The sequence below is a fragment of the Pleurodeles waltl genome, chromosome 2_2, assembly GCF_031143425.1.
Source record: "Pleurodeles waltl isolate 20211129_DDA chromosome 2_2, aPleWal1.hap1.20221129, whole genome shotgun sequence".
NCBI classification, from domain to species: Eukaryota; Metazoa; Chordata; class Amphibia; order Caudata; family Salamandridae; genus Pleurodeles; species Pleurodeles waltl.
In genome coordinates, this window is record NC_090439.1 from 513,246,523 (window position 1) to 513,269,353 (window position 22,831).

Sequence of the window (22,831 nt, forward strand, 5' to 3'; positions counted from 1 at the left end):
AATCTTTGTCTAGGAATGGAAATGAAATGATCATGACAGAACAACACCAAAGGTTCACCTCACCACCAGGAGCGGAAATTCACATCTTGTGCTCTGTAGCTCAGACATAACTAGCCAGGCGTCACACATTTTAGCAGTATTTACTTGATTAAAAATATTCTCATTTTCTGACTTACCTTTTTACCTCTGTGTAAACTTCTAATAGGATTGCTAAGATCAAAGAAGGGTTTAAAAAAACGTGCTTTCATGTTCTACCCAACAACAGCAGCAACTCCAAAATGATATCAGATATACAACGTTCAAATAACAGGCCTTTACTCTGCATGCCGTACAGCATTGAAGGAAATGCATTTATACCAAAGCAGAAAAGGTACATGCTTACCGGACCAGTTCATATGTCTCTCCAAGAAGGGGGTTGAATGGCTTCCCTGTACGATCCCACTGTGAAGCCACAGCTGACACAGCAAAAGCTGCTACGCACTGTAGACCAGAATATAGCAACATGTAAAATTACGAGAAAATAGTTATGGTGGGCACTACATGTTGGCACAAAAAAACCTTTGTATTAGCATGCAACAGCAGAGTCTTTTGATTAACTCATTTGTATATATATCAGCAGCAACATTACAAAATGATCCACAAAATAAGCCGCATGGTAGGACCAATTAAGGATAGGGTTTACAAAATTATGCAGCAAGAAAAAAGAATTGATGCTTTGTAATACAGCACGTTTTGTGATAGTATTACCTCATTATTTTTAAGGGTGGGTGTAATGTTTCATTCAGAACTGGCAAAATTCTGGTCACTCTATGTTACTTTAACACGGAGTTCCAGCCAAATTCTGCCAATCGTCGCATAGCAGATTTTTTCTCCTGTGAAGCTCAAGAAAATATGAGAAAGATCTGACGTCCCCTAGTGCAATTTTCTAATGCAGCCGGTCACAGTCAGAGCGCTGCTGGTCGAATAGATTTGCTAACACTCAAGCAGATTTCCTACTAGTAGATTTCCTACTTGAGTGGAGGCAAAGTCAATTCAAATGACAGTGCGCTCTTGCTCAACACATGGTGCCATTTATACTGATTTTTCAGTGCGGTCTGCACTACTGGCACTAAAGTCTAGTGCAAGTTGCATATTTTTCTCCCGGTTGCGGGAATCTGCGGAATCCCGCAGAGTTTTTATGTAATTCTGCAAGTTCCATTCACCCCTAATTATTTTATCATTTTTATATATTAACAGTATTTGGTTAAATGTTTCACTTCATTAGTATCAATCTGACAATCACATACACCAATAACCAACAGAACAATGACCTTTGTGAATGACTTTCCACTGCACAGCAACATTCCTTGTGGCATTTTTGAAACCTAATCACCCGTCTGAGCTAGAAACATTTTTTGTGCATAGAGAAGATGATGGTTTATGTGGCAAATGCAGAAAATCGATAATAATACGGAAAACACTACAGTTCCAAAATCGCATATTTCCAGTGCCCAGTTATAACAGACAAATATAAATGTTTATCTGCTGAGTACTGATTCAGATTGGTAGCAGGCTACAACATACACGTCTATATTTGTAAGTGTGTCGCCTTTACTTTGAGCTTATGTGGAAGAGTTTTAATGTCATGAGTGATGCCCACTGAGGTCCTGTTTTCAAAGTAGCAACTCGCCCAGTCAGGTAGTGGTTTCGGCTTTATAAGATATTGATAAAAACAATACACCTGGTAAAACAACATAATCAAACATAATGTTAGCTGTACCACATAACAGATATCATCTTGAAATGAACCATAAAACAAGATACACATCTTCAGTGGATAGAATATCTACCAGAACGAGTGTTACTGAAGGTAAGCAATTTGTTCTTCATAAAGGTACTTATGACCACAGATTACTTGCCTCAGAATGGATACCAAAGACATACCTCCCCAAGGTGGAGGTTCTGTGAAGTGGACTCAAGCCAAAATGTGCTGCCTGGCCAAAGAATTGAAATGTTCTTCCTGGCAGACCTGGTTATCAAGGCAAAAGTGCTTCATGAACGTGTACAAAAAGGCCCACGTCACAGCCTGATTGTTATCAAGGTCAGTCACTTCACATGCCAATGCAGTGATAGCAGCCTTGGCCTTGGGAGGATAGGTTGTCATACCTTCCGGGAGGCACTTATTGCCCAGGGGAAGCAACTCCTGCAGTAAATGACTATTCATCTTGACAGGATCCTCTGCTGCACAGGCTTTCAGATATTTGCCTTGGAGAACCTCACAAAAGGTGATCATCTGCATTGCATTCCTTGCTACGATCCATGTAAAAATGTAAAGCACTTTTGGGGTCCAACAGATGAAGCATCTCCTCTTCTGAGGGGTGAGAAGAGACAAAAAATGCTGGAAGGGTAATTGATTGCCCAACTTGGAAGGGAGTCACACCTTTAGGCAAAAAGGCTGCCCAAGTCCTCTGCATTAGTTAGTCCGGAATAAAGGTGGAGTAGGGCGGTTGCACAGACAGCATCTGAAGTTCACTTACACACTGAGTTGACGTGTTTGGAATGAAGAAGACAGCCTCTAAAGTCAGAAGGCGCAACGAGTAGCTGTGCAGCTGTTCAAAAGGTGTACACATGAGAAACATCCACCCTTAAGATACCACTGTTGCATCACAAACAGCTTGGGAGGAAATGTGTGTGTCAAGCCTTTAATAAACCTCATGACAACAGGTGATATGAACAATGACGGCTGATCCAGTAAACATAAAAATAACGTTTAATAGCACCCACTGCAAGGGCTTGCTGTGCAAAAGACAAAACAAGCAAGAGAACATTCAACAGTTTGGCTTGTAAATGGTCTGCCTTGCAAACTCCACACCCGACCACAAATATTTTTCCAAGTACCTGTCATAAATGGACTTTAGGGAAGGGTCCACAGTGGTGAGGATGACATCCAACACTTCAGGTGGTAGACCAAATGCAGTTAACAGCTGCCGCAGAATTTCCATGCATGGAAGTGTAGATTGTGTAGGCTGAGATGAATGGATAGTAGATGCTCATACTCAAAGTTTCAGGTACCACACTATTGTGGCTCAATCTAAAGCCACTAGGATGACTTTGGGCCAGTATTTCCTTATCTTTTGCAAAACTTGGGGCAAAAGAGGAAGGGTGGAAAGGCATACCCAAGTCTTGTGTTCCATTTCAGCAGACTGCATCTCCCAGAAAGGGTCCACGTACAAATAACAAAGCACAAAACCTTTGAAACTGCACATTCTCGACAGTGGCAAAATATCTACACAGGGTACCCTCCAATACTGGAAGATGCCCTATGCCAGCTTGGAAAGTAGGTTCCATTTGTGATCGACGTGAAGCTGTGCTTGTCTGCCCTAGCATTCAAGGGTCCCACCAGGCAGCCAACTCTAAAGATGCACTGCCTTTTGGCACAGGACCCAGGATCCTATTTCATTCCTTTTGTTGCATGATCACATGGTGATGGTGTTGTCCATGAGAACCTTTGACCACCCCTTCTTTTAATCCCCAAGCCCTCCAGAAGCCCAAGTGGTGGTCTGTCAGTCTGGGTAAAGAACTGATTGGTCTGGCCAGCACCTCCAATATGGGAGGGAACATCCTGTTAAGGTACTCAGATACCATTTGAAATTCCCAAATAACATGAAAGAAGTCTTCCTCCTCATAGCAATAAAAACATTTAGGGTACCTAATATGAATTATGCGCCACAACCTCTGTGGGATGTAGTAAACATTGTGTAAGATTTTAATTAGAATAGGACAGAGCGTAACTGATATTACAATTGTGCATGGGCCAATTTTACCCTCCTGTGTTTTAATTCTGATCCCCATTGTGGTTTCGATACAATCTACCATGCCTCATCATGCCCTCCAAAGAGGCAGTCATTTTGCAATATTATGTGCAGCAGTCCAATAGTATCGCATCATATCTGCCATCTGCATTCGTCGTCAAAAGCAAACCATATGCATGTTTATCCCAATGCTTGGAGGTCAGTTGGCCCAAAGGAATGAGCATGCATCAGCGCATACTTAACTCCACTTGGGTGGGATAAGGAGAGGAAATATTTTGATCTAACAAAATCTCAGGTCGCCCTTCATCAGGACACATAAAGACGTTTACCAATTTACTTTTAGGGCTGACACCTCGTTACGGAGCTCAAGCATGAGCATTAAACTGTGCCAGTATTTTGTGGGTTGCACATATATAGAAGGATATCACTAGCATATAAAGCAATACAGTCTTCTTCCCTGCTCGTCCCTGTGATCCCATGGAGCTGTGCATCTCACATCTAACTCAAACCATCAATTGCTCCACCACCAGGGCAAAGAGTAAGGAGTATATGGGGAAAGGATTCCATGCACTTTTTTACCAATGCACAGGGCTCAGTATAAAGGATTTGAACATGTGAGTTGAATTGAGGACTGAAACTTATCTAGGTCAACACGAAACAGGAGAGATTAAGCCAAGAAATCAAATGCATTCTCAAAATCATGGAGAAGGAGGACTGTGGGAGTCGTGATGTGAAATCTGCGCATGCAGGGCCTGGGTCTGGCATGAATTCACACTGGTTAAGATGGAGCAACAATGTAATAAATTCAAGGAGTTATGTGGCCAAAACATTTGCAATAAATGTTGTTTCACTGTTTATGAGGGAAATTGGGCAAAATGATTTGCAACCATCGAGGGGCTGGTCAGATTTGGGAGTAAGTGAAATAGAGGAAAGGTTGTTTTTCAAAGGCAGAGAACATTTCTGACATGTTTTACACTGGCATAACATAGGGGATGCGAGGTGGTGGGCGGGGGGTATGATTTGTATCAAGTGTAGTTATTCTAGTGGGAAGTCAACTATTCTGGGTGCTTTACTGGAGTTCCCCAATTGCTACAATTATGTCCTCCTTTCTGATGGGAGTTCAAGTTAAGCAACAATAGAGTGGGTAAAAGAAGGTCTGTGATGAGTGGAGTTTTGTGCTCACGCTCCATAAAATCCTGCTTCATAATTGGTGTTGTGTAATAGTTGGCAAAGGCCTTGGCAATTTCCAGTGGAGCAGTCATCAGGGAGCCATGATGGAATCTGATCTGTGGGACTGGACTGAGAGATATGTCCCTGGTGACAAGACAATACAGAAGTGTGCCTACTTTCATCGCCCACTTCACAGATTCTTTTTGATAGATGCTTGCGTTAACCTGTTTGCTTTGTTTACATAAATTTGTCAAAAGCCCCCTCAGGCTGCTTCCAGATGTCTCAGCAAACCACGGTTACCACTTCACCATCGAAAACTTTGAACACTCAAGGTCCATGGACCTCAATCTTATCAATGAAATGGCCCATTGTCTCTCAGTCTCTCGAGATTGAGCAGTGGAGCTTTCACCCTCACATGAAAGGTGTCATTACTGGCTGCTCGCAGTACCCCGGCTGAGTCAAAATAATGGGTATTCAATTCAGAGTATGATTTCAGCTCTCCTTGCACATGGTAGCTGAGTATGCATAGCAGATCTTAATGGATAAAACTATCCGCCTCAACAGAGTCCTTTCCTGACCAGGCCTTTCCTTTCTTCACCTCAGAGAAGCTAAAAGATATTTTGGGGTCCAACTGAAGGAGCCTATCTTCCTCTTTGGAGAGATGATGCAGGTTAAGAATGCATGGAGAGTGAACGATTGGCCATCTGAGTCCTCAGCACCAGTTTGTCTGGTAGAAGGTGGTGTAGGACGGTTTTACCAATAGAACCTGGAACTTATACAAGCAATAAGCTCACATAATCGCAATAAGGAAGACCATTTTGAAGGTCAAAAGATGCAGCAAGCAGCTGTGCATCGGCTCAAAGGGAGTACAAATGAGAAATGCCAGGACCAAATTAAGGTTTGAATGTGGCATCACAGCTGGGAATGGGTTTGTTAAACTTTTAAGAACAGCATCACAACAGGGAATTTAAACAAGACAGGTTGGTCTGGCAAACGCAAAAAGGCAGAAAGGGCTAACAAATAACCTTTAATAGTGACCCTTGCAAGACTCTGCAAAGACAAAACAAACAAATAATCCAACAGTTTCACTTCCAAAGGGTTTGTTTTGCGGGCTCCACACCAGGCCACACATTTCTCCCTTTGTAGACAGCTTGGATGACATTCTCAACCTCAGGTGGTAGACTGAATGCAGACAACTGGTGCTGTTCAATTTCCATAGATGAAGATGTATAAGATCCAGGTATCGCAGTCTCCTGGCTAGATCCAGGCCACTAAGATGATTTGGGCCTTATCATTTCTAATCTTCCTCAGAACTCTGGGCAGGAGATACAACCACTGCAAGGCGTACAGAAGTCCTGTGTTGTATTACAAACAGATTAATTAGTAGTGGCTGAGATTAATTCAAACATTTCACCAATCACGTTTTTGTATACTTCAGTGCACCACCCTATGTGGGAGTAGTATGCTCAGACATGAGTCCCAGGCTTCCTATGCCCCTGGAAACAAACTACATCTGACTGATGAGCTCCAATCACAGCAAGCGCCCGTCTTGCATTGCTTGTGTTTCGGTTCAGGGTTGTCAGACCCTTACCTATTTTGTCAAGAATCCTTTCCATAACTTGTACAGGAACAGAACAAAGCTCATTTCTAATGACCCTTCAAGGAATCCTCCCACTTTCCAAGATTATGGAAGCCAGGATTACTCCAAAGGGAGGAAAGGGGATTGGGATTAAAGAAGAGACTACCTGGTCTCGCTTCGGTTTCTCTTTCTGTCTTTGGTTAATTCTCCCTTCTTAGTTTTTAGGACATATCTCAGAATATGCCACTGCTGGGAGTCTTGAGAAACTGCAAGAAACACAACATTTATTAACTTGTATTTGAGTCTATAATTCATTACCTAAGATACATTGGTTTGTTTCTATACCACACAAAACATACTCTGTTAAACCTAGGCTTTTGCTTCTCTTCTGACTGTATACTTTTCTCTCTCTCAATTTTTTTTGTAGTGTTTGTGATAAATATGTTCTTTAGTGTCTTAAAAACGTTTTCCTTATATGTAAAACAGCTGTATAACACGTATCAACAGTTTCTTTACGCACTAGTGAATGTTTTATAATATCAATACTCTCTTTATTTTGTAAACTTTTTCTTAGAATACTTGTGTCACTAAAACGATAACTTCTTGAAAGACAACTGAAATTATCTCTCAGGTAAGTAATAGTTTGTAGTAAACTTTTGTGAGAGACACTATTCTTACCCTGAAAATCGACTCTTTGCAACTTGGAATACGCCCCTGAGCTCTCATTCAGTTTGAATGGGGATGGGTTATCAGAATGAAAAGTTTCACTCACAGTCAAAAGAAAGACACTTCGATCCCTTGAGAACACTAAAAACTGAGACACTTCTTTACTCAGCCAGGAAGTCGCTCTTACCAATATCTACTAACAGTTATGTGCACGTCGAAAATAACTAATGCAATGCCTCTGTTTCATGACGCCTCTACCCTGCCTAACCAACGGAAAAACAGCAAACACGAGTGTACAAGGAATTGTCTCAACTGAAGTGCAATGAGTGAGGGGAGAGCACGCTTCGCATTCACAACTGCAAAGGAGATGCACCACTAGTGTGGGAACTTAGGAAGTCTCAGCGGCCGTCTTTGAATTTCTTTGTTGTAGTTGAATCCTCCAACTTCAGGATATGCCTTTTGATCTCAAACATCTTTTGTCACAGACTATTCCTACAGAATGTGACTTTAACTTGGCCTTGTTCTGTTGAATCCTGACACTACCCCCTCGCAAGGAGGCTCCTCCTGGTCTTGGTTTTGCTGGACATTTTTGCTGAAAGGCTTTAGTTAACCGAAGTGCATGCACATCAGCATATAGCTGCCAGGATCTTTCTTCAGGTCCATAGCCCTTCTAGTCCTTTAGATAGTTCATCTGGCCCGTTACGTCCTCAGAGTCTAGAGTTACTTTCACTTCAAATTCTATACCTTCTACTAGCTGAAGAGGCTTAGGAGGCACTGTCATTCTCAAATCTTGCAGCACTTTAACAGTGAGACGTGGAATACTGGATGTATCTTGACATGTTGAGGCAACTTCAAACGGAATGGCACTAGATTAATGATCTTCTCAATTGGATATGGCACCACAAAATTAGGTGTAAACTTGTGGTTGCCTTCAAATCTAAGAATCGAGCCGTATCTTGTCTCCAACTTGAAGACTTGGTTCTTTTCTGCAGAGAACTTATAATTCTCTTTTGCTTGCGTTAGACTGTTTACAGCTGAATTCTGCACTTATGCTAGGGGGTTGGACTATGTCCTTTACAGAAGGTACAGCGACATCTGGGAAAACTACTAATGTATTTGGATGTCCACTTTAGTTCAGGTAGAAAGGTGACTATCCTGTAGACATGTTTTGCATTATTTTGTGCAAACTCTGCCTCCCACAGGTATTCTGTCCAGTCTCCCTCTCTTGGTCTAACAGGAACAATCTTAAATACTGGTCTAAATCCTGATTGGTTCATTCTGTCTTTCTATCCATTTATGAATGATAACTGGTGGAGAATGTAGTTCCTATATTTAGCCTACTAGTGAAAGCCCTCTAGAAAGGGGCTAGAAACTAGGGACTTCGATCTGAGATGAGAACCTTTGGTATTCTATATGCTCATACTATGTGTTGGCTAAACTGTAGTGCAAGGTGTTTAGCTGCAGGTACTCTCTTCAAAGGAATAAAATGTTCCATCTTGGTGAAAGCATCAACAAATGCTAGCATTGTGTCAAACCCATGACTAGATGGCAATTTGACTATTAGAACTAAGGTTATTGTATGCCAAGGAGTGGGTAATGGTTGTAACAAACGCTTGGGGGCCTGTATCTCAGATTTTCCGAAAGCACAGGTTTCACAAGTAACCACATACTACTGAATTGTTTTTGTCATGTGTGGCCACCAAAATGTTCTTTTTAGTAGGTCATTAGTATTTAAGATTCCTTTGTATCCTGCTAATGGACTATCATGGCATTCATATAAAGCCTTTCTCCTCAGTTCTTGAGTGGGAAGATACAGAGCACCATCTTGATATGGAAACTGATAATGAAATACCCTTTTAGGATCTTGATTCACCCACCTTTTGATCTTGTCAAGATTCTTAGATCTGCTTACTTGTTCTTCAAACGTTCAGGTTAGAGTAGCCACTAAAATTTTTGATTCTGGGATTATATTCTGAACCTCTATTGAGCTTTTTTGTGTTTCAGTGTCGATGCGTGATAAAGCATCCGCATTCCCATTTTTGTTTCCTGGCCAGTAATTGATGACGAAATCAGTCTGCGAAACAAAAGGATCAGCTAAGTTGTCTTGAAAATAAAGTTCTTGCTAACTTTAAAAAATTCAAATTTTGATGGTCCATGTGGAGTGTGTGTTTAGCTTGCAGTGCCTCCAATCCTTGAATGCATCCTTTATAGCAAGAAATTCCTTTTCTGTCATTGTTTAATTTACTGCTGGGGTCAATTTACGTGATCAGTAAGCTACCGGATGTAACTAGACTGTCTTTTATGCCTTTGGGACGGTATTGCTTCAACTGCCAAATCTGAAGAATCAATTTCTATACAGAATGGTTCTGAAGGATCCGCTTGTAGCAAGATGGGTGCAGAACTGATTTGTTTTCAGAGATTCAAAGGTTTCCTCTGCATCTTCCGACCATTTAAATTGAACTCTTTTTTTAAGTAGGTGCATGAGTGGAAAACTCCAGAATAAATCCTCAACAGAAATTTGCACAACCTACAAAACTTTGGATTTCTTTCCCTGAAGTCAGATATTTCCATTCTATAACTGTCCTTACCTTTTGTTTATCCATTGCTACTCCAGCTGAGAAAAGCACAAATCCCAAGAATTCCACAATCTTGAAACTGAAGGCGCATTTTTCTAATTTCACAAATAAACTGTTCTCTCATAGTCTTCGGATCACACCTCTTGCTTGTTTTCAATGCTCTTCCTCAGTGGTGGCATAAAACAAAATGTTTTCAATATAGACTATGGCACACTTCTCGATTCATTTACTCAGCACATCACTGATAAAATGCTGGAAGGATGCAGGAACATTGCAAAGTCCATACAGCATGACTTGATATTCAACAAGACCGAACTTGGTTCTGAAGGCTGTTTTCCCATTTGTCTCCTTTTCTTAGCCTTATTAGATGATATGCCCCTCTCACAACAAGTTTAAACTTGTGCTTCCTTCACTTGGTCCAACAGTACTGAGATGAGGTAAAGGGTACTGTTAATTTACCGTAATTCGATTGATGGCTTGCTAGACAATGCACGGCCTCAATTCGCTTCTCTCTTTGGGACAAAGAAAAGAGACTGAGAGGGCATGATGAATCCATTGGCAAGATAGTTCTGGATATAATCTCCTAAGTGTTGGTGTTCATTCTCTGTCAATGCATACATTCTACTACAAAGTAAGTCTGACCCTGGTCCAGTTCAATCTTGCAGTCGTCTGCCTGATGAGAGGGTAATTTTTCAGCTTTCACTTAATTAAAGACGTTCTCAAAGTCTTCATACTCGGGGGAATCTCAATTGTATGTATTACACACACAGTGAAACCCCTCCGTCACATAATAAGGATGTAGGACTAGGTTCTTTACCGGGTTCAGTTTTCTGAAACAGTTTTCCTTACAAAAGGGGAAATTCATGTCTATCATTCTGATGCTCTAGTCTATAGTTGGGTTGTTTTCAGACAGCCCTGGCAATCCCAATATGATCTGAAACTGGGGATCATCAATTAAATTGAACTGAATCACCTCTTGGAGACCTTCACAGGAAATTAATTCCACCAGTTCAGTATGACTCACAATTGGGCCTCCAGATAGATTTGTTCGATCTACTGCTCGGACTGGTTCACTCGTGTTTTTGTATTGCTGTCAACCCAATACGCTCCGCAAATTTTAAATCACAAAAATTCCCCGTGGCTCCATAGTCTATCATTACTGATATTCCTGGCAAAGAGATGTATCCAAACTTAAGTGTCATTATCTGCACAAGTTTGGGTGAAGGAGCTTGCAATGTATTAGCTAGATGGTGACTCTTTGGAGTTGTGTCTTCTTCCGCACTCATCAGTCCAACTCCTAACTGATGATGCTGCAAGTTTTCCTTCTGCGAAAACTTTGTTTTTTTCAGGCACACTTTACAAAGTGTCCACTTGCTCCACAGCATAGATAAATTGTTTTGTTGTCACTTTTCCTTCGCTTCTTTAGTTAAAGGACTCCTTATAGTGCTTATTTGCATTGGTTCCACTCTAGGTGGATTATCAGCAACCTTTGAATTTTCAGTTTTTGCTCTGTCAAACCTTGGTACACTGAAATGAAAATCTCTTTTTCTTTCTCCTCTCCTTTCATGTTGATGAAGGCCTAATTCCAAGACTATATCTACCAGCGCTGAAATCTCTGTTGGTCGACTGGGAATCTGCACTAGATTATCCTTCAACTTGTCTCTTAAGCCTCAATAGAAAACCACTGCTGTCTTATTTTCTTGTCATTCTGTCTCCACAACTAACTTAATCAACTGTGCTAAATAGGCCACTAAATCTCTATTTCCCTGATTCAATTCCAGCAGCATATTGTCTGTTACCTGTGATATTTACTTCTGTCAAAGATTAAGAGAAATACATTTTTTCATTTTTCGAAATTGTCCAAAATGGGGTTATCTCTTGAAACTAACAGCATTGACCAAGACGCTGCATCTCAGCTCAGATAAGATAATATTAAGGCCACCGTGACTGTGCATCTGGGAAAAAAAAAATCGAAAGACTGCTCATGAGCTGAAGGGAAGACTATGTCAAGAAAATTTGAGCTTTCTGTGGACCTCCACTAAAGGGCTCAGGGGGCTTTGAGGGCATCATAGAGGACCCTGAGTGAATGACTTGGGAGGTAACTCTAGAGGTTGGATGTGCGGTTTAAAAATAGGCTTCTGAGTCTGGTCCCGGAAATCTAAAACTCGTCCCTGTCATTATCCCACTTATCTTTGATACTACATCTGAGGTTTCTCTCCTTGAAGGGACTAATTCTAGTCTGAGATGTCTATTTTCTTCCCTTACAGTCACTAGTTCTATTGGAGAACTCCTAAAATTCCACCCAACTGTTTCAAATCTAATCCTTAAGCCATTTTGCTCGGGTGCAAGATTTCTAAGTGGGCACTTCACTCTGTCAGACTCTTATCAATTATGTCAAGAATCTTACCTATAACTTGCACAGGAGCAGAACAAAGCTTATTCCCAATTCCCATCCCAGGAATCCACCCACTTTCCAGAACTATGGAAGTTAGAAGTACTCCAGTGTGGGAGGGGCGGGGCGGGGGGGGGAAGAGGGCTGAAGTAGGACTGTTATTAAAGAAAAGACTGTCAGGACTGCCTTTGGTTTCTCTTTCAGTTGTTGGTTTATTCTCCCTTCTTAGTTTTCAGCATATATCTTAGACTATACCTCTGCTGGGAGTCTTGAGAAACTTCAAGAAACACATTACATTTATTAACTTCTACTCTAGTCTATAATTCATTACCTAATATACATTGGTTATTTCTATACCACACAAAACATAACCTGTTAAACCTAGACTTTTGCTTCTCTTCTGTCTGTATGCTTTTCTCTCTCAACTTTTTTGTAGTCGTTTGTGATATAAATAATTCTTTCATTTCTTAAGAACAGTTTCCTCAAATGTAAAACAGCTGTATAACACTTATCAACAGTTTCTTTATACATCAGTGAATATTCTACAATATCAATAACCTTTCTTTTTTTTTCTTAGGTTACCTGCAAGACCACAATTATAACTTTTGGTAAGACAAATGGAATTCTCTCTCAGGTAAGTGGTAGGCTGTAGTAAACTTTTCTGAGTGCCAATAAATTATTGAGACACTATGGGGCTGGGTTCTCAGAATTAAAGGTTTTACTCACAGTCAAAGAGGGAGTCTGCTCTCCCTTGAAAAAACTCAAAGATGAGACACTACTTTACTCAGCCAAGAAGTGTATTGCACCAGATATCCACTAACAGATATTAGTGCATCGAAAATAACTAATGCGACGCTTTCATTTCCTGACACACTTACTAGCTAACGCAATGGAGAAACAGCAAACACAAGCATACTACGAATGATTTTCCTGTGGAGTGTGCTGAGTGAGGGGAACACACACTTCACATTCACAACTGGAAAGGAAATGCACCAGTAGTGCAGGAAATTAGAAAGGAAGTATCAGTGGCCATCTTTAACTTTCTTCGTTCTAGCTGAATTCCCCAATTTAAGCATTTGCATTTTGATCTCAAACATTTTTTGTCACAGACTATTCCTACAGAATGTGACTTTATCTTGGCCTTGCTCTGTTGAATCCTGACAAGGGACAAACTGACAAGGCAGTTTGGCCTGAACGAGAGAAACTGTAGGAACTCTAACACATAAAAGTTTTGACACTAAATGTTCTTGACGGAGACAAAAGATAGAGCAACGGTGTAGGAAAGTACCATCTTGCCTGGCATGTTACCCCCATTTTTCACTGTATATATGTTGTTTTAGTTGTATGTGTCACTGGGACCCTGGTAACCCAGGGCCCCAGTGCTCATAAGTGTGCCTGAATGTGTTACCTGTGTAGTGACTAACTGTCTCACTGAGGCTCTGCTAACCAGAACCTCAGTGGTTATGCTCTCTCATTTCTTTCCAAATTGTCACTGACAGGCTAGTGACCATTTTTACCAATTTACATTGGCTTACTGGAACACCCTTATAATTCCCTAGTATATGGTACTGAGGTACCCAGGGTATTGGGGTTCCAGGAGATCCCTATGGGCTGCAGCATTTCTTTTGCCACCCATAGGGAGCTCTGACAATTCTTACACAGGCCTGCCACTGCAGCCTGAGTGAAATAACGTCCACGTTATTTCACAGCCATTTTACACTGCACTTAAGTAACTTATAAGTCACCTATATGTCTAACCTTTACCTGGTAAAGGTTAGGTGCAAAGTTACTTAGTGTGAGGGCACCCTGGCACTAGCCAAGGTGCCCCCACATTGTTCAGAGCCAATTCCCTGAACTTTGTGAGTGCAGGGACACCATTACACGCGTGCACTACATATAGGTCACTACCTATGTGTAGCTTCACAATGGTAACTCCGAATATGGCGTAACATGTCTATGATCATGGAATTGCCCCCTCTATGCCATCCTGGCATAGTTGGCACAATCCCATGATCCCAGTGGTCTGTAGCACAGACCCTGGTACTGCCAAACTGCCCTTCCTGGGGTTTCACTGCAGCTGCTGCTGCTGCCAACCCCTCAGACAGGCATCTGCCCTCCTGGGGTCCAGCCAGGCCTGGCCCAGGATGGCAGAACAAAGAACTTCCTCTGAGAGAGGGTGGGACACCCTCTCCCTTTGGAAAATGGTGTGAAGGCAGGGGAGGAGTAGCCTCCCCAGCCTCTGGAAATGCTTTCTTGGGCACAGATGTGCCCAATTCTGCATAAGCCAGTCTACACCGGTTCAGGGACCCCTTAGCCCCTGCTCTGGCGCGAAACTGGACAAAGGAAAGGGGAGTGACCACTCCCCTGACCTGCACCTCCCCTGGGAGGTGTCCAGAGCTCCTCCAGTGTGCTCCAGACCTCTGCCATCTTGGAAACAGAGGTGCTGCTGGCACACTGGACTGCTCTGAGTGGCCAGTGCCACCAGGTGACGTCAGAGACTCCTGCTGATAGGCTCCTTCAGGTGTTAGTAGCCTATCCTCTCTCCTAGGTAGCCAAACCCTCTTTTCTGGCTATTTAGGGTCTCTGTCTCTGGGGAAACTTTAGATAACGAATGCATGAGCTCAGCCGAGTTCCTCTGCATCTCTCTCTTCACCTTCTGATAAGGAATCGACTGCTGACCGCGCTGGAAGCCTGCAAACCTGCAACATAGTAGCAAAGACGACTACTGCAACTCTGTAACGCTGATCCTGCCGCCTTCTCGACTGTTTTCCTGCTTGTGCATGCTGTGGGGGTAGTCTGCCTCCTCTCTGCACCAGAAGCTCCGAAGAAATCTCCTGTGGGTCGACGGAATCTTCCCCCTGCAACCGCAGGCACCAAAAAGCTGCATTACCGGTCCCTTGGGTCTCCTCTCAGCACGACGAGCGAGGTCCCTCGAATCCAGCGACTCTGTCCAAGTGACCCCCACAGTCCAGTGACTCTTCAGTCCAAGTTTGGTGGAGGTAAGTCCTTGCCTCACCTCGCTGGGCTGCATTGCTGGGAACCGCGACTTTGCAGCTACTCCGGCCCCTGTGCACTTCCGGCGGAAATCCTTTGTGCACAGCCAAGCCTGGGTCTACGGCACTCTAACCTGCATTGCACGACTTTCTAAGTTGGTCTCCGGCGACGTGGGACTCCTTTGTGCAACTTCGGCGAGCACCGTTTCACGCATCCTCGTAGTGCCTGTTTCTGGCACTTCTCCGGGTGCTACCTGCTTCGGTGAGGGCTCTTTGTCTTGCTCGACGTCCCCTCTCTCTTCAGGTCCAATTTGCGACCTCCTGGTCCCTCCTGGGCCCCAGCAGCGTCCAAAAACGCCAAACGCACGATTTGCAGCTAGCAAGGCTTGTTGGCGTTCTCTCGGCGGGAAAACACTTCTGCACGACTCTCCACGGCGAGAGGGATCCGTCCACCAAAGGGGAAGTCTCTAGCCCTTTTCGTTCCTGCAGAAACCTCAGCTTCTTCTGTCCAGTCGAAGCTTCTTTGCACCCGCAGCTGGCATTTCCTGGGCATCTGCCCATCTCCGACTTGCTTGTGACTTTTGGACTTGGTCCCCTTGTTCCACAGGTACCCCAGATTGGAAATCCACAGTTGTTGCATTGCTGGTTTGTGTCTTTCCTGCATTATTCCTCTAACACGACTATTTTGTCCTTAGGGGAACTTTAGTGCACTTTGCACTCACTTTTCAGGGTCTTGGGGAGGGTTATTTTGCTAACTCTCACTATTTTCTAATAGTCCCAGCGACCCTCTACAAGCTCACATAGGTTTGGGGTCCATTCGTGGTTCGCATTCCACTTTTGGAGTATATGGTTTGTGTTGCCCCTATCCATATGTTTCCCCATTGCATCCTATTGTAACTATGCATTGTTTGCACTGTTTTCTAAGACTATACTGCATATTTTTGCTATTGTGTATATATATCTTGTGTATATTTCCTATCCTCTCACTGAGGGTACACTCTAAGATACTTTGGCATATTGTCATAAAAATAAAGTACCTTTATTTTTAGTATAACTGTGTATTGTGTTTTCTTATGATATTGTGCATATGACACTAAGTGGTACTGTAGTAGCTTCACACGTCTCCTAGTTCAGCCTAAGCTGCTCTGCTAAGCTACCATTATCTATCAGCCTAAGCTGCTAGACACCCTATACACTAATAAGGGATAACTGGGCCTGGTGCAAGGTGCAAGTACCCCTTGGTACTCACTACAAGCCAGTCCAGCCTCCTACATTGGTTGTGCAGTGGTGGGATAAGTGCGTGAGACTACTTACCACTCTTGTCATTGTACTTTTCATAAGAGAAAAATATACAAAACAAGGTCAGTGTATATACACATAGCCAAAAAGTTTAGCATTTCCTCTTTTCACTCTTTTCTAAGTGCTGAAAAGTACTTCTAAACTTTCAAAAAGTTCTCAAAAGTTTAAAAAGTTTTTTTCTGTCTTTCCAAAAAGTTCTGAAAACTTTTTTCTCTTTTTCTATCACTTTAACTCTCTCTAAAAAATGTCTGGCACAGGCCAAAGTGTTGATCTGTCCAAACTTGCATATGACAACCTTAGCTGGAAAAGAGCAAGGAGTCTCTGTATAGAGAGAGGTTTGAGTGTAGGGAAGAATCCTTCCTTGGAACTGTTACTTAACATGCTTAGAGAACAGGATAAGGCCATAGGTGCCCCATCTGTTGAAAAAGTACCTAATAGTTCCCAATCTGATTCAGGGACTCCCCCAGGAAAAGATTCAGGAAAGAAACTTCCTAGCCTGCCCATTACTAGACAATCTAGCATAGATGGTAATGATGATGAGCCACACCAAATAAATAGTGTTGTCTCACATCATAGCAAAAGCATTTATTCTCACCATACTGGTAGTAATGTTTCTGTAAACCAAGCTGTTAGGGTGCCTTCTGTAAGGGACAGGTCTCCTTCTGTTCATTCCCATCATAGCTCTGTTTCTAGAAATGTCCCTCCCACCAACCCTGATGACAGAATGTTAGAGAGGGAACTCAATAAGTTGAGGGTGGAACAAACCAGACTGAAGCTTAATAAGCAACAGCTGGATTTGGATAGACAGTCTTTTGAATTAGAGAAGGAGACAGAAGTTGGGTTTAGATACCCATGGTGGCAGCAGCAGTATTCCCCATAGTCATCCTGCAAAAGAGCATGATTCCAGGAATCTGCACAAGATAGTTCCCCCTTATAAGGAGGGGGATGACATTAACAAGTGGTTTGCTGCACTTGAGAGGGCCTGTGTTGTACAGGATGTCCCTCAAAGGCAGTGGGCTGCTATCCTATGGCTATCATTTAGTGGAAAAGGTAGGGATAGGCTCCTTACTGTGAAAGAAAATGATGCTAATAATTTCCAAGTTCTTAAGAATGCACTCCTGGATGGTTATGGCTTAACCACTGAACAGTACAGGATAAAGTTCAGAGAGACCAAAAAGGAGTCTTCACAAGACTGGGTTGATTTTATTGACCAGGCAGTGAAGGCCTTGGAGGGGTGGTTACATGGCAGTAAAGTTACTGATTATGACAGCCTGTATAATTTGATCCTGAGAGAGCATATTCTTAATAATTGTGTGTCTGATTTGTTGCACCAGTACTTGGTGGACTCTGATCTGACCTCTCCCCAAGAATTGGGAAAGAAGGCAGACAAATGGGTCAGAACAAGAGTGAACAGAAAAGTTCATACAGGGGGTGACAAAGATGGCAACAAAAAGAAGGATGGTAAGTCTTCTGACAAGTGTGGGGACAAATCTAAAAATGAGTCTTCATCAGGCCCACAAAAACACTCTGGTGGGGGTGGTGGGTCCAAATCCTCCTTTAATCAGAACAAGGAAAAGAAACCATGGTGCTATTTATGTAAAATAAAAGGCCATTGGACAACAGATCCCAGTTGTCCAAAGAAAGGCACCACAGCTCCTACCACTACAACCCCTACTGCTACACCTAGTGTCCCTACTAATAGCAGTGGTGGTGGGAGCAAACCTACTAATAGCCAATCCAAGGGAGTAGCTGGGCTCACTTTTGGTAACTTAGTTGGGGTTGGTCTGATTAGGGAGACCACAGAGGCTACTTTAGTCTCTGAAGGGGCTATTGATTTAGCCACTTTGGTTGCTTGCCCCCATAACTTGGAGAAGTACAAGCAACTAACCCTAATAAATGGTGTTGAGGTCCAGGCCTACAGGGACACAGGTGCCAGTGTCACAATGGTGATTGAGAAAATGGTGCACCCTGAACAACACATACTTGGACACCAGTACCAAGTAACCGATGCTCACAACATAACACAAAGCCACCCCATGGCTGTTGTAAATCTCAACTGGGGGGGGGTAACTGGTCCAAAGAAAGTTGTGGTAGCTTCAGATTTACCTGTAGACTGTCTATTAGGGAATGATTTGGAGACATCAGCTTGGGCAGATGTGGAGTTGGAGGCCCATGCAGCAATGCTGGGCATCCCAGGGCATATTTTTGCTTTGACAAGGGCTCAGGCCAAAAAGCAGAAAGGACAGGGAAGCTTGGATCCTGGAACAATGGACCAAGTGCTCCCTAAAGCTAGGGCTAGTAGAAGCAAACCACTTCCTACTATCCCTCCCTCTACAGTGGATTCTACTTCTGAGGAAGAAGAATTCCCTCCCTGTGCAGAACCTACACCAGAGGAGCTGGAAGCAGACACTGCTGAGCTTTTGGATGAAGGGGGGCCTGCCAGAGAGGAGCTGAGTGTGGCACAGCAAACCTGTCCCACATTAGAGGGGTCTCAGACAGCAAGCTGTCAAACAGGCTAATGGGGATGTCAGTGACTCTCACAGAGTTTACTGGGAGGACAACCTCTTGTACACTGAGCATAGGGATCCTAAACCTGGAGCTGCCAGGAGATTAGTGATTCCTCAGGAGTACAGAAAGTTCCTCCTAACACTGGTACATGACATTCCCTTAGCTGGGCATCTAGGACAAATGAAAACTTGGGACAGGCTTGTTCCCCTGTTTCATTGGCCTAGGATGTCTGAGGACACAAAGGAATTTTGTAAGTCCTGTGAAACCTGTCAAGCCAGTGGCAAGACAGGTGGCACACCAAAGGCACCCCTTATCCCACTGCCTGTGGTTGGGGTTCCCTTTGAAAGGGTAGGGGTTGACATAGTTGGCCCCCTTGACCCTCCTACTGCTTCAGGCAATAGGTTTATCTTGGTGGTAGTGGACCATGCCACAAGATATCCTGAAGCAATTCCTTTAAGGACCACTACAGCTCCTGCAGTGGCAAAGGCCCTCCTGGGAATATTTTCCAGGGTGGGCTTCCCAAAGGAAGTAGTATCAGACAGAGGAAGCAATTTCATGTCTGCATACTTAAAGGCCATGTGGAAGGAGTGTGGTGTAACGTACAAGTTCACAACACCCTATCATCCACAAACAAATGGACTGGTGGAGAGATTTAATAAAACTCTCAAAGGCATGATTATGGGACTCCCTGAAAAACTCCGCAGGAGATGGGATATCCTTCTACCATGCCTCCTTTTTGCCTACAGGGAGGTACCCCAGAAAGGAGTGGGCTTCAGCCCCTTTGAACTTCTTTTTGGACACCCTGTTAGGGGTCCACTCACACTTGTAAAGGAGGGTTGGGAACAACCTTTAAAAGCTCCTAAGCAGGATATTGTGGATTATGTACTTGGCCTCAGATCAAGGATGGCTGAGTACATGAAAAAGGCCAGTAAAAACCTTCAGGCCAGCCAAGAGCTCCAGAAGCAATGGCATGATCAGAAGGCTGTTTTGGTTCAGTACCAACCAGGGCAGAAAGTGTGGGTCTTGGAGCCTGTGGCCCCAAGGGCACTCCAAGATAAATGGAGTGGACCCCACACAATTGTTGAAAAGAAGGGTGAAGTCACCTACTTGGTTGACTTAGGCACTGCCAGGAGTCCCCTTAGGGTGCTCCATGTCAACCGCCTGAAACCCTACTATGACAGGGCTGATCTCACCCTGCTCATGGCAACTGATGAGGGACAGGAAGAAGACAGTGATCCTCTACCTGATCTCTTCTCTTCCACAGAACAAGATGCTCTAGTGGAAGGTGTAGTTTTGGCAGATTGTCTTACTGCTGAGCAGAAAGACCATTGCATAAATCTCCTAGGACAATTTTCAGAACTCTTCTCTACTGTGCCAGGCACCACTTCTTGGTGTGAGCACACTATAGATACTGGAGACAGTTTACCTGTCAAAAGTAAGATCTATAGGCAGCCTGACCATGTCAGGGACTGCATAAAGCAAGAAGTTCAGAAAATGTTGGAACTAGGAGTGGTTGAGCACTCTGACAGTCCATGGGCTTCTCCTGTGGTACTGGTACCAAAACCCAATTCTAAAGATGGAAAGAAGGAAATGCGGTTTTGTGTAGACTCAACTTGGTAACCAAAACTGATGCTCACCCTATACCCAGGGCAGATGAGCTTATAGATACACTGGCATCTGCCAAGTATCTAAGCACTTTTGATTTGACTGCAGGGTATTGGCAGATCAAATTATCAGAAGATGCTAAACCTAAGACTGCATTTTCTACCATTGGAGGACATTACCAGTTCACTGTAATGCCTTTTGGTCTGAAAAATGCACCTGCCACTTTTCAGAGGTTGGTGAACACAGTCCTGCAAGGGCTGGAAGCTTTCAGTGCAGCATATTTGGACGATATAGCTGTCTTTAGCTCCAGCTGAGATGATCACCTGGTCCACCTATGGAAAGTTTTGGAGGCTCTGCAAAAGGCAGGCCTCACTATCAAGGCTTCAAAGTGCCAGATAGGGCAGGGTAAGGTGGTTTATCTGGGACACCTTGTTGGTGGGGAACAGATTGCACCACTTCAGGGGAAAATCCAAACTATTATTGATTGGGTTCCCCCTACCACTCAGACTCAGGTGAGAGCCTTCCTAGGCCTCACTGGGTATTACAGGAGGTTCATTAAGAACTATGGCTCCATTGCAGCCCCTCTTAATGACCTCACATCCAAGAAAATGCCTAAAAAGGTATTATGGACAGCAAACTGTCAGAAAGCTTTTGAGGAGCTGAAGCAGGCCATGTGCTCTGCACCTGTCCTGAAAAGCCCTTGTTACTCTAAAAAATTCTATGTCCAAACTGATGCATCTGAATTAGGAGTAGGGGCAGTCCTATCACAACTTAATTCTGAGGGCCAGGATCAACCTGTTGCTTTTATTAGTAGAAGGTTGACCCCTAGAGAAAAGCGTTGGTCTGCCATTGAGAGGGAGGCCTTTGCTGTGGTCTGGGCTCTGAAGAAGTTGAGGCCATACCTGTTTGGCACTCACTTCATTGTTCAGACAGACCACAAACCTCTACTTTGGCTAAAACAAATGAAAGGTGAAAATCCTAAATTGTTGAGGTGGTCCATATCACTACAGGGAATGGACTATACAGTGGAACATAGACCTGGGAGTAGCCACTCCAATGCAGATGGACTCTCCAGATATTTCCACTTAGACAATAAAGACTCATCAGGTCATGGCTAGTCTTATTGTCCTTCGTTTGGGGGGGGGGGGGGGGGTTGTGTAGGAAAGTACCATCTTGCCTGGCATGTTACCCCCATTTTTCACTGTATATATGTTGTTTTAGTTGTATGTGTCACTGGGACCCTGGTAACCCAGGGCCCCAGTGCTCATAAGTGTGCCTGAATGTGTTACCTGTGTAGTGACTAACTGTCTCACTGAGGCTCTGCTAACCAGAACCTCAGTGGTTATGCTCTCTCATTTCTTTCCAAATTGTCACTGACAGGCTAGTGACCATTTTTACCAATGTACATTGGCTTACTGGAACACCCTTATAATTCCCTAGTATATGGTACTGAGGTACCCAGGGTATTGGGGTTCCAGGAGATCCCTATGGGCTGCAGCATTTCTTTTGCCACCCATAGGGAGCTCTGACAATTCTTACACAGGCCTTCCACTGCAGCCTGAGTGAAATAACGTCCACGTTATTTCACAGCCATTTTACACTGCACTTAAGTAACTTATAAGTCACCTATATGTCTAACCTTTACCTGGTAAAGGTTAGGTGCAAAGTTACTTAGTGTGAGGGCACCCTGGCACTAGCCAAGGTGCCCCCACATTGTTCAGAGCCAATTCCCTGAACTTTGTGAGTGCGGGGACACCATTACACGCGTGCACTACATATAGGTCACTACCTATGTGTAGCTTCACAATGGTAACTCCGAATATGGCCATGAAACATGTCTATGATCATGGAATTGCCCCCTCTATGCCATCCTGGCATAGTTGGCACAATCCCATGATCCCAGTGGTCTGTAGCACAGACCCTGGTACTGCCAAACTGCCCTTCCTGGGGTTTCACTGCAGCTGCTGCTGCTGCCAACCCCTCAGACAGGCATCTGCCCTCCTGGGGTCCAGCCAGGCCTGGCCCAGGATGGCAGAACAAAGAACTTCCTCTGAGAGAGGGTGGGACACCCTCTCCCTTTGGAAAATGGTGTGAAGGCAGGGGAGGAGTAGCCTCCCCCAGCCTCTGGAAATGCTTTCTTGGGCACAGATGTGCCCAATTCTGCATAAGCCAGTCTACACCGGTTCAGGGACCCCTTAGCCCCTGCTCTGGTGCGAAACTGGACAAAGGAAAGGGGAGTGACCACTCCCCTG

The 22,831-nt window shown here is 43.7% G+C and overlaps 1 protein-coding gene across 3 annotated transcripts in view; it reads right to left on the reverse strand.

Annotated features, from left to right (window-relative positions):
- OSBPL1A (oxysterol binding protein like 1A) overlaps window positions 1–22,831 on the reverse strand; it is a 1,294,449-nt gene that overhangs the window by 288,933 nt on the left and 982,685 nt on the right. For all 3 annotated transcript variants that reach the window (XM_069220031.1, XM_069220033.1, XM_069220032.1), the window contains one exon: window positions 383–480. In XM_069220031.1, the coding sequence (XP_069076132.1) occupies window positions 383–480 (98 nt within the window). The remainder of the gene's footprint in view (window positions 1–382; window positions 481–22,831) is intronic.